At 36.1% G+C, this 12704-nt stretch overlaps 1 protein-coding gene across 1 annotated transcript in view; it reads left to right on the forward strand.

Moving 5' to 3' along the window:
• The window catches only part of UVRAG (UV radiation resistance associated), a 352887-nt gene that overhangs the window by 185674 nt on the left and 154509 nt on the right, over positions 1-12704 (forward strand). Inside the window, 1 exon segment of the mRNA XM_067750404.1 lies at positions 12562-12688. Within this exon segment, the coding sequence (XP_067606505.1) occupies positions 12562-12688 (127 nt within the window).

Genomic DNA, 12704 nt, shown 5'->3' on the forward strand with positions numbered 1-12704 from the left:
AGCCATCTGGGCCTTTGTGGGCCCAGATGTGGAGTCTTCTTTGTGGGCTTTGAGTTAGGAATTCAATTCTTTAATAGTTGAGGTGTTACTGAAGTTAGCTGCTTCTTGAGTAGGCTTTGGTTGCTTGTGTCTTTCAGGGATTTGTGCATTTCATTTAAGAGGTCGGTCTTTTTAATTTTAGCTATTGGGTATATAGTGCTTCCTTAGTTTGGTTTTATAATTGTATTTCTATTATGATAATTTTTCATATCTTTATTGGTTATCTTTTAAGAGGTGTAATTTTAAATATTTTTGCCCATTAGGAAAAGAAAAACTCTATTTAGATTTACAGAAAACTTGTAAAGATTGTTCAGAAAGGTTCCATACACCTTTCATCCAGTTTCTTTTAATGTTAACTTCTTGTATAGCCATGTTACATTTGACATGGTACATACAACTTGGTATATCATCAAACCAGGAAATTAACATTGATACATTACTATTAGCTGTGGATTTTATTCAGGTTTCACCAGTGTTTCCACTATGTCATTTTTATTTTACAACAGTTTTAGATTTATAGAATTATTACAAAGATAGTACAGAGAGTTACCCTGTAAACCCCACATCCAGTTTCTCCCATTATTAACATCTTACCTTAGTATGGTACATTTGTCGTAATTATTGAACCTGTATTGATAAGTCATCATTAACTAAAGTCCATGCTTTATTCAGATTTCCTTAATTTTTATCTAATGTCCCTTTTCTGTTCCAGGATCTCATCCAGGAAACCATACTGCTTTTAGTAGCTATGCTTCCTTAGACTTTCTTGGTTGTGAAAATTCCTCAGACTTTGATTTTTTTGATGACTTTGACAGTTTTAAGGATTACTGGGTCAGCTGTTTTATATAATATCCCTTGATTGGTGTTTGTCTGATGTTTTGTTGTGATTAGACTGGATTCTAATATCTTTTTTTCTTCCAGTATCCAGTCTAGGACACCACACTGGCTTTAGTCATCATGACTTCCTAGGCTTCTCTGATCTTTGACAGTTTTTCATTCTTTCCTATTTTTAAATCACCATGACGAATCACTGTTGATAGTAACCTTGATCACTGGGTTAAGGTGATGTCTCCCACGTTTATGCACTCTAGAGTTCCCTTTCCCTGCTCAATTTTTTGAAAGCCAGATTCTAAGCCCAGCCTCCACTCCAGAAGAGAGGACTGAAGCTCCACCTCCTGGAAGGGAGACTGTCTACACACATTATTTGGGTACTTTGTGAGGAAGATTTGTCCCTTCTTCCCTCCACGCATTTATTTATTCAGTCGTTTAATTATCAGTATGGATTTGTATCTATTTATTTTATACTTTAGGTTACAATCTGATACGATGTTCTTTATTTCCTTGCTTCAACTGTGGCATTGAGAGCTCTCTCAGGATGGGTTCTGTGTCCTTTTGACATGCCCTCATCTCCTTTTTGTTCGTTTGTTTTTTAAAGCAAGTTCTTAATTTCTGGCACTATGTGATCTGGACTCATCAGGTATTTTCCCTGTCTCAGCCCTAGAATCAGCCATTTCTCCTAGGAATCCTGTTCCTTTCATTGAACAATGGAATTTAGAAACAAGATCTGGGCACTAGGTGTGCTTGTTGCTTCTGAGTTGTAAGTGCTTCTAAGCCCTCTCAGTGGACAGAGCTGGTATATACAGGTATCCATCTTGCTATGTATTAAACTTAACATACATTTATTTATCTATTTTTTGCTGCATTGGCTCTTCGTTGCTGTGCGTGGGCTTGCTCTGGTTGCGGCGAGTGAGGGCTACTCTTCGTTGTGGTGCATGGGCTTCTCATTGCGGTGGCTTCTGTTTCGGAGCACCGGCTCTAGGTGCACGGGCTCAGTAGTTGCAGCGTGTGGGCTCAGTAGTTGTGGCTCGCGGGCTCTAGAGTGCAGGCTCAGTAGTTGTGGCACACGGGCTTAGCTGCTCCACGGCATGTGGGATCTTCCCGGACCAGGGCTCGAACCTGTGTCTCCTGCATTGGCAGGTGGATTCTTAACCACTGCGCCACCAGGGAAGTCCCTTCCCTCATTTTTAAATGGGACTTTTGTCTTCTCATACTGTGGTTAAAGACTGTTTGGGCATGCACGTGTGTGTGTGTGTGTGTGTGTGTGTGTGTGTGCACGCATTTCTGGATACAAGTCCTTTTTCTGATATGTGTTTTGGCAGTATTTTCTTCCAGTCTGTTTCTTGCCTTTTTGTGTTCTTAGTGATGCTTTCTAAAGAGCAAAAGTTTCAAAGTTTGATGAAATCCAGTGTATTTTTTTAATTTATTTTATGGTTAGGGCTTTTTGTGTTCTTTCTAAGAAATCTGTGCCTAACCCAAAGTCACGTAAGTTTTCTTCTGTGTTTTGTTTTAGAAATTTTATAGTTTTGGGCTTTACATTTAGATCTATGATCCATCTCAAGTTTTTTTATAAGTGAGGTAACAAACTCCCTTATTATTATAGCTTTGCTGTCTTAAAACCAGATGGAGTAAGTTCTCCAGCTTTGTTCTTTTAAAAAATTCCTGTGGGTTTCTAGGTTCTTTGTATTTACAAGTGAATTTGAGAATGAATTTATCAGTTTCTACCAAAAAAAAAAAAAAGCCTGCTGGAATTTTGATTAGGATTTATAGATCAATTTGTGGAGAATTGCAGTCTTAACCATATCAAGTTCTCCAATCCATGAACATGGCATATGTCTCCCTTTTTTTCTAATAAATTTATTTATTTATATTTATTTATTTTTGGCCACGTTGGGTCTTTGTTGCTGCACATGGGCTTTCTCTAGCTGTGGAGAGCGGGGGCCACTCTTCATTGCGGTGCGTGGGCTTCTCCCATTGGGGAGCATGGACTCTAGGTGTGCGGGCTCAGTAGTTGTGGCATGTGGGCTCAGTAGTTTTGGCTCGCGGGCTCTAGAGCATGGGCTCAGTAGTTGTGGCTCACGGACTTAGCTGCTCCGCAACATGTGGGATCCTCCCGGACCAGGGCTCAAACCCATGCCCCCTGCATTGGCAGGCAGATTCTTAACTACTGCACGACCAGGGAAGTCCCGGAATATGTCTCTTTTATTTTGATTTTTTTCCTTAATTATCTCAATAATATCTTATAGCTTTCACTGTAGAGGTTCTGGGCATCTTTTATTAGTGTTATTCCTAAGTATTTTATGGGAGGCTTTTTTGTTTGTTTTGGGCATTATTGCAAATGGGATTGTTTTTGAAATTTTATTTCTCATTTGTTTCCTGCAAGTATATAAGAATACAATTCATTTTAATTTAGTAATCTTGCATCTTGCAATCTTGTTATATTAACTTTTAAATTCTAGTAGTTATTTTGTAGATTTCTTGGGATTTTCTATATAAACAATTGTACCTGCAAACTTGGAATGCTCTATGCGCTTTAATTTTTCTGCCTTATTTCAGTAGCTAGGGCATACAGTACAATGTTGAATGAAAGTGATAAACATGGAAATCCTTTACTTGTTCCTGATCATAAGGGGAAATCATTCATCCTTTCTCCATTAAATATAATGTTAGCAATGCCTTTTATTGGCTTTAGGAAGTTGCCTCTTATTCCTAGTTTCTGAATTTTATCGTGAATGGATGTTGAATTTTGTCAAATGCTTTTTCTGCATTTATTGAAATAAATGATCATGGCATTTTCTTCTTGATTCTGTTACTACGGTGAACTACATTGATTTAATTTCAAGTGTTTAACATTGCATTTATGGAATAAACTAATGGCTACAATATAGAGTACAATCTTTTTTATACCTTGCTAGATATGATCTGGTAATAATTTAAGAGTTTTTGTGCCTATATTTATTAGGGGTATTGGGAAGCAGTGTTTTAAATTACTTTGTTAGATTGGTATTAGGATTATGGTAGACTGGTAAAATTAGTTGGGCAGTGTTCCTTTTGCCTACTCCACCTTGACTAGAAGCGGAAGCCGCCTGGCTTTTTAACATTTTGAAATAGTCTGCCGAGATTTCATGTCTTTTTTATTCATTATGAGAATATTTAACTTTTTTTCACTTAGCGTATTTGTAATAGTGACTTTCTTTGATAATTTTAACATCTGGGTCATCTCAGAGTTGGTATATGTTGATTGTCTTTTCCCTAGAGAGTGAATCACATTTTCCTGGTTCTTCATATATTGGGTAATATTACAGAGTACCCTGGACATTGTGAGTGTAATTTTGTGGAATCTCTGGAGTTTGTTGCTTTGTTCCAAAGAATATTGATGTTCTAATTCTAGTGGGTAGTTAACTTGGTTAGGCTCAAACTGTCATGCCTGCAATGGACATTGCCTCCGATTTCAGGTCATTACTCTCATCCTTAGGCACAGCTGCTCTCTGTTTGCCTCATGCAGATATGACTTAGGATTCAAAAACTCAGATTGAATTTAAACAGAATTTGGGGTGCCCCATTCTCTGGCTTCCTCCATTCTGGCGGCCTTGATTGCCTAATCTCTTTTCCCTGGTTCCTCCTGCCGGAAAGATAGTTGTCTGTCTGTTGGTGTTTAACCATAGATGCCCTCAGGGCGAAGTCACAGAAAAGGGGAATTTCACTCCTCCTGTTGGTTGTTTGCACCAGGTTCTGAGTTTACCCCCAAATCTGCCTGCCATTGATCAATTTTTAGCACCCTCATGTAGTAGCTTTTTGTATTTGATCTAGAGTCTATAGCTGTTATTTATGGAAGGACCAGTTTGATAGGTACTTATTCTCTGTATCAAACACAAAACTCCTGTATGTTTTATTATTACATATATTTTTGCTTTATCCCCCTAGCTGGACCTGGGTTCTAGGCCTGATATTGCCACTGAGTCTATGAAATTAATGGATTGGATTAAATATTTTCTAAGGAAAATTTTGCCCTTTCTTAATGGCTGAGCAGGTATAGGTACAATAGAAACAATCTGTAAATGACGTTTTAAAGCAAATTTGTTAACTTATAGGACAACTGCCATAGTTCTAAAACTTTTTTTCAGATTGTTAATTATTTCCATTTTTTGGTGGGAAAACTAGTATAGATGAATAATGCCCTAAACCACTCAAGACCCCTTTATACTCTAAATATTGTAAAGATCTCAAAGAATTTAGGGTATATCTATTGATAACGCCTAGGTTAATAAAAGACAGATGAATCCTCACGTTTACTTCTGCAATCAATCTGTTGTGATATCACAGATCTTATAGACTGGAAAACGCCACTATACAGTTATGAGAAAATGAGAGTGAAAAAGGGAGATAGCAGCTTAGTATTATTATGAAAGTATTTTTGACCTCACAGACCGAAATGGTGTTAGGAATCCTCATGGTTTCCTGAACCATGCTTTGATAGCTTTTGCCTAAAAAGCCTTTTTGGCTCCAGCATAATCTACAAGAAGAAAATTGTTTAATAGGTCATTTACAGATTGGTGTGTCTTACTGAAAAGAATCTTTAGCATTGTCCATCACTGTCTTTGTAAAGATGCATAAAAAGGAGTATGCTTGCAAAGAGATGAATGTATCTGATTTTCAGATCATAGACAGTGTTGTATAAAAACACTAAAATCCAATCAAAAGTGATCCTTTGGAGATGTACATATGACATTAACTATACTTGGAGTAAACAGGTAAGTAGAATGTAGAAACCATTAGAAGATATTATACTTATGGAATATTAAGATCTTTGAGTACTTAGATTCATTTGAAAGGAAGCAGAACCAGATTCCACTTGGTAGGGTTTGTTTACTCATCAGAAATTAGAGCCAACAATCCTGGTTTTGAATGACTTGATTTATTTCTGTAAATAGGCCAGTTTTTGCACATGGACCATAACACAAACACACTGTACACACATCTTCCTGTATTAGTTTAGTGTTTAGACTAACTTGTACCCTTAGTTCTTTGATTCTAGTAAACATAACCCAATTTGAGCATGTACCCTGGAATAGAGCAGATTAACCCCCCTACCTATGCATATCCCTGTGTTCTTCGAAGAGTTGTTTTTCTTTTCTATTTTTTTTCCTCTACCAAGGTAGAATCTAGTTTACATATTTTTTGGAGAAATTCGAGTTAAGGAAATTGAACACATCTCTTTGTGGAAAAAGACTGCTTCCTAAGAATTTGTATATTTTTTCCCTCAGTGATGTAAAAACACTGATCACACTACTGGATCACCGAAGAAACCCCAATTGTTTCCTCATTCCTCTTTCTTTCATGATAAGCAGCCTCACTGACTTTTGGTCTTTGTTTTTACAGGGAGTTGGCAGGGCAAAATGGCTTTTGTCTCCACTGGACCCAAGCTCTTAGAAAACAGAAACTGTTTCTCATTTATTTAGAAGCACATAGTAGGCCCTTCATAAATATTTGATTCATTCAGAAAAAAATTGCTTAGGAGTGTTTTATATTTCATAGAGTTTTCCAGTCAAATATAATAATGATGATTGGAAATAAGCTTTACTGCTTGAATGTCTTTAACAGATGATCATACCATCTGTTCAGAATCAGTATTTCAGAGATGAGGAAGAAAGTACTTTGGGTGAGAAACAATAGCTGTAAAGTACTTTCCACACAACTGCCAAAAGTCATTTTCCATGCCCATTGCCTCAACAAGGCCATACCATTACTCATCTCACTGAGTACCCATGCTTCCTCATTGTCTGTGAATCAAATAGAGGTGCTGAGTTTTTTCTTTTAAAGTTTTCCACCAGCTCATCCCAGGGCTTAATAACCTATTCAGTTTACTTAATGAATGTTTTTTTTCTTATGTCTTAAGAAGGAGGCTGTTTGGTTAAGATTTTTGTCATGGAAAATGATGGAAAGCATATTATTGACACTATTGATAAAGACTAGGCGAGAAGGGTACATACCTTCATAGTGCAGTAATTGTGTGTGAATGCAAACACATGCAGGCACATATATGTTCATTGTGGGGGTAGGATTTCAGATTTTATCTGGAGGCAAATTGTGGCAAGGTATTTGGATTAAAAAGGGAGTCAGAGTAAAGTTTAAACCATGGCTTTGTAGGTTGAAGTAGGAAATATTTTTATGGAAAGATAAGTTAACAAACTTATTTGGTAAACTTAATTGTATCTTTGGTAGAACATGTCTGGGATTTGTTTTATTAAATGAACATTCAGTAAAATTGACTTTTTTGAGGTACAGTTCTGTCACTTTTTAAAAAATGAACATTGTGTTTTAGAGTAGTTGTAGGTTTACAGAAAAATTGTGCAGAAAGTACAGAAAGGCCCCCCCATTTCTTTTGTTATTAACATCTTATATTAGAGTGACACATTTGTTACTATTGTTGAATCAATATTAATACAATATTATTAACTAAAGTCTGTAGTTTACCTTCGGGTTCACTCTTTGTGTTGTATAGTTCTATGAGTTTTGACAAAGGCACAGTGTCATGTATCCACCGTTACAGTGTCATACAGAATCGTTTCACTGGCCTAAAAATCCTCCATGCTTCACCTATTTATATTTTTTTCCCTCCCTCAGAACACCTGGCAACCACTGAACTTTTTACTGTCTCCACAGTTTTGCCTTTTTCAGAATGTAACAGAGTTGGAGTCATACAGCATGTAGCTTTCTCAGATTGGCTTCTTTTACTTAGCTATATGCATTTAAGGTTCCCTCATGTCTTTTTAATAGCTTTTCATAGCTCGTTTCTTTTTATTGCTGAATAGTGCTCCATTGTTATTGGATATGCCACAGTTTATCTTTTGACCTATTGAGGTACATTTTGGTTGCTTCCACGTTTCGGCAATTATGAATACAGCTGCTATAGGCATTTATGTGTAGGTTTTTGTGTGAACACAAGTTTTCAGCTCATCTGGGTAAATATCTAGGAGCACAATTGCTCGATCCATCCTCTAAAATGGCTATACCATTTTGCATTGCCGTCAACAATGAATGAAAGTTCCTGTTGCTCCACATCCTTGCCAACATTTAGTATCGCCATTGTTTTGGATTTAAACTATTCTGATAGGTATGTAGTGGTAATCTGATTGTTTTTCATTTTTAAAATTTATTTTATTTTATTTTTTGGCTGCGTTGGGTCTTCGTTGCTGCTCACAGGCTTTCTCTAGTTGCAGTGAGCGGGGGCTACTCTTCGTTGTGGTGCGCAGGTTACTCTTTGCCGCGGTGCATGGGCTTCTCATTGTGGGGGCTTCTCTTGTTGTGGAGCACGGGCTCTAGGCACGCTGGCTTCAGTAGTTGCAGCACGCGGGCTCAGTGTTGTGGCTCACAGGCTCTAGAGCACAGGCTCAGTAGTTGTGGCTCACAGGCTTAGTTGTTCCACGGCATGTGGGATCTTCCCGGACCAGGGCTCGAACCCATGTCCCCTGCATTGGCAGGCAGATTCTTAATCACTGCGCCACCAGGGAAGCCCCTGTCTAATTGTTTTAATTGCAATTCCCTGATGACTTGTGATATTGAGAATCTTTTCATATGCTTATATGCTTATTTTCATATGATTATCTCTGTATCTTCTTTGGTAAGGTGACAGTTCAGATCGTTTGCCCATTTTTTAATTGGGTTGTTTATATTTCTATTGTTGAGTTTTTAGAATTCTTTGCATATTTTGTATTCTATTCTTTATCAGATAAGTGGTTTTCAAATATTTTCTCCCAGTCTGTGGCTTGTCTTTTCGTTCTATTAATAGTCATTTTTGCAGAGCAGAAGTCTTAATTTTAATGAAGTCCAACTTAACAGTTTCTTCTTTCATGGCTCATGTGTTTGGTGTTGTATGTAAAAAGTCATCTCCAAGCCTAAGGTCACCTAGGTTTTCTCCACTGTTATCCTCTAAAAGGTGAATAGTAATTATTATTTCACATTTAGATCTGTGATTGATTTTGAGTTAATTTTTGTGAAAGATATAGGTCTATATCTAAATTTTTTGTTGTTGTTTGTTTGTTTGTATGTGGGTGTCCAGTAGTTCCAGCACCATTTGGTGAAAAAGACTATCCTTTCTCCATTGAATTGCTTTTATTCCTTTGTCAAAGATGAGTTGACCATATTTGTGTGTTTCTATTTCTGGGCTCTATATTCTGTTCCACTGATTTGTTTGTCTGTTCTTTTGCCCATACCATATTATCCTGATTACTGTAGTTTTATGGTAAGTCTTGACAGAAGATAGTGTCAGTCTTCCAACTTCGTTCTTCTCCAGTATTTTGTTGGTGATTCTGGGTTTTTTGCTTTTCTCTATAAACTTTAGAATCAGTTTGTTGATATCCACAAAATAATTTGCTGGGATGTCACTTAATCTATAGGTCAAGTTGGGAAAAATTGATATCATAATAGTGTCTTCCTATCCCTGAACATGGACAGTTTCTCCACTTATTTGGGTCTCCTTTGATTTCTTTCATTGGAGTTTTGTAGTTTTCTTCATATAGATCTTCTACATAATTTGTTAGATTTGTACTAAGTATTTTATTTTTTAATACTAATATAATTGATGTTATGTTTTTAATTTCAAATTCCCATTATTCCTTGTTACATAAGAAAGCAGTTGACTTTTGTGTATTAACCCTGTATCATGCAACCTTGCTATAATCACTTGTTAGTTCCGGGAGATTTTGGGTTGGTTTTTTGTTTTTGTTTTGTCAATTCTTTGGGATTTTCTACATAGACAATCATATCATCTGTAAACAAAGATGACTTCATTTCTTTCTTTCCAAGTATACATAGCTTTTATTTCCTTTCTTGCCTTATTGTATAGCTAGGACTTTCAGTACATGTTTAAGAGAGTGGTGAAAGGGGACATCCTGTGTTGTTCTCCAACATAGGGAGAAAGCATCTGGGTTTTCACCATTAAGTATTTTGGCAAATATTAGTAGGTTTCTTGGCAAGTATTCTTTACCAAATTGATGAAGTTTTCCTTTATTTCTAGTTGAATGTCACATGCTTTTTCAGCACCCATTGATATGGTTATATGATTATTTTTTTCTTTAGCCTGGTTGATGTGGTGAAATCCATTAATTGATTATTGAAAGTTAAACCTGTCTTGCATACCTGGAGTATAGTTCATTTGGCCCTGGTGTATAATTCTTCTTATATGTTGACGGATTTGATTTGCTAATATTTTGTTGGGGATTTTGTACCTATGTTTATGAGAAATACTGGTCTGTAATTTTCCTTTCTAGTGATGGCTTTGGTTTTGGTGTGAGGATGATGCTGGCCTCATAGAATGAGTTAGGAAGTTCTTCTGTATTTTGGAAGAGATTTTCAAAAACTGATATAATGTCTTATTTAAATGTTCGGTAAAATTTACCAGTGAAGCCATCTGGATTGGTACTTTCTGTTTTGGAAGATTATTAATTATTGATTTAATTTCTTATATATATATATATACCTATTCAGATTGTCAGTTTCTCCTAGTGTGAGTTTTGGTAGATTGTCTTTCAAGGAATTGATCCATTTCATCTAAGTTACCAAATTTATGGGCATAGAGTTGTTTATAGTATTTTTAATTATTCTTTTAATGTCCATGAGATCAGTTGTGGTGGCTCCTCTTTCATTCTTCATATTAGTAATTTCTGTCTTTTCTTGGTTAGCCTGGCTAGAATTTTATCAATCTTACTGACCTTTTCAAAAACACAGCTTTTGGTTTTGTTTACTTTGTGATTTTTTCCATTTAATTTATTCTTTTTGGAGTTCACTAACTTCTTGAATCTGTAGATTTATTTCTTTTGCCTAATTTGGGAAGTTTTTAGCCATTATTTACTACAAGTACTTTTCATTCCTGCCCACTTTCTCCTTTCCTCCTGGTACTTGATGATACAAGTGCTAGATCTTTTGCTATCATTCCACAGATTTCTGAGGCTCTGTTCATTTTTATCTCTGTTGTTTAAATTGGGTAGTTTCTATTGTTTGAGCTTCCAGATTAAAGATTCTTTTCTCTATTTCCTACATTCTGCTGTTGAGCTCATTCATTGAGTTTTTTATTTCAGTTCTTTAGGTCTTTACTTTCTTTATTGAGATTTTACGGGTTTTTTTGGTCAAGAAGTTCTATATTTTTGTTTCAAGCATGTTCTTAATTTCTTTTTTTAAATTAATATTTATTGGAGTATAGTTGATTTACAATGTTGTTTTAGTTTCTACTGTACAGCAAAGTGAATCAGTTATACATTTACATATACATATATCCATTCTTTTTTAGATTATATTCCCATATAGGTTCTTAATTTCTATTGAAGCATTTTTGAGATGGCTACTCTCAGATCGTTGTCAGATAGTTGTAACATGTCTACTTGTCTCAAGTGTTGGCATCTTTTGATTATCCTTTTTTATTCACTTTGATATCTTCCTGGTTCTTGATCTGATGAGTGATTTTTTATTGAAACTAGTACATTTGGGGTATTATGTTATGAGTCTCTGGATCTTATTTAAACCTTCTATTTTACCTGGCTTCCTCTGACACCTCTGGTAGTGGAAGGAAGAGGCACCATCTCATTACTGCCAGGTTGGGGTGGAAGTCCAAGTTCCGCAAGAAGTTTCCATTGACGCTCACGTGGCAGAGGAGTGTTTGTGTGTGAGTGTAAGAGGGCTTGTTAATGCTGACTAGGAATAGGAGTTCCAGCTGCCCACATAGGGAGTAAGGTGGTCTCAATAGCACTGCATAGTAGTGAAAGTTCTGACTCTCTACTTGGCCTCCTCTGATATTACCCAGCAGGAAGGGAGAAGGTTATCTTGTTACATCTGTAGTGAGGCTGCAGGCTCCCCCTGTGGTATCCACTGACATTATAGGGGGCTTGGTTAGTTACTGTCTGGAAGGGATGAAAGCACCAGGTCCCTGCTTGGCTTTCTCCAAAATCTGTGGAATATTAGAGCACCTATGTTCAGCTTGGTAAGGATGGAAATCTACTTTTTGTTTCTATGGATTTGCTTATTTTGGTAATTTCATATAAATGGAGTCTGTGGCCTTTTAAAACTGGCTTTTTTTTAGTTAGCATAATGTTTTCAAGATTCATCCATGTTGTAGCATATATCAGTACTTCACTTCTTGTTATTGCCTAATAATATTCCATTGATATATACCACATTTTATTTATCTGTTCATCAGATAATGGACATTTGGATTGATTTCATTGTTTGGCTATTATGAATAATGCTGCTATGAACATTCATATTTACATTTTTGTATGGACATGCTTTTTATTCTATTGGGTATATACATATGTCTAGAAGTGGAATTGCTGGGTCCTAAGGTAATTCTATGTTTAACATTTTGAGAACTCCATTTCTTTTTTATTATTAATTTGTGTCTTATTGTATTGTGGTGTTAGGAAAGAGGGCTGAGATATTTTATAGTGTCTTTTAGGTTCTTAGAAAGAACTGTTCCCAGATTTGAGATTTTATTTCTACTCTGTTATTTGCTTACATCTGTATTCTTTCCATTAAAATGACAGGTGCTGATAATTAAGTTACTCAAGAGATCTATAAGTTACATGAATATTAAAGTGCTTTAAACCAGTCACATTTTGAAACATTGTGAATGCGCAGTTATTCGTAGGAATAACTTTTATATTCATAAATTTACCTGTACTTTTAATTATTTAGAAAAAAGAAAGTGAGTGCCTGCAATTAAAAATTTTGGTGCTTCGAAATGAACTGGAAAGACAGAAGAAAGCTTTGGGACGGGAGGTGGCATTACTGCATAAGGAACAAATTGCGTTACAGGACAAAGGTGAGTAAAAACACCA

Source organism: Pseudorca crassidens, chromosome 9 (assembly GCF_039906515.1).
Source record: "Pseudorca crassidens isolate mPseCra1 chromosome 9, mPseCra1.hap1, whole genome shotgun sequence".
Taxonomy (NCBI): domain Eukaryota; kingdom Metazoa; phylum Chordata; class Mammalia; order Artiodactyla; family Delphinidae; genus Pseudorca; species Pseudorca crassidens.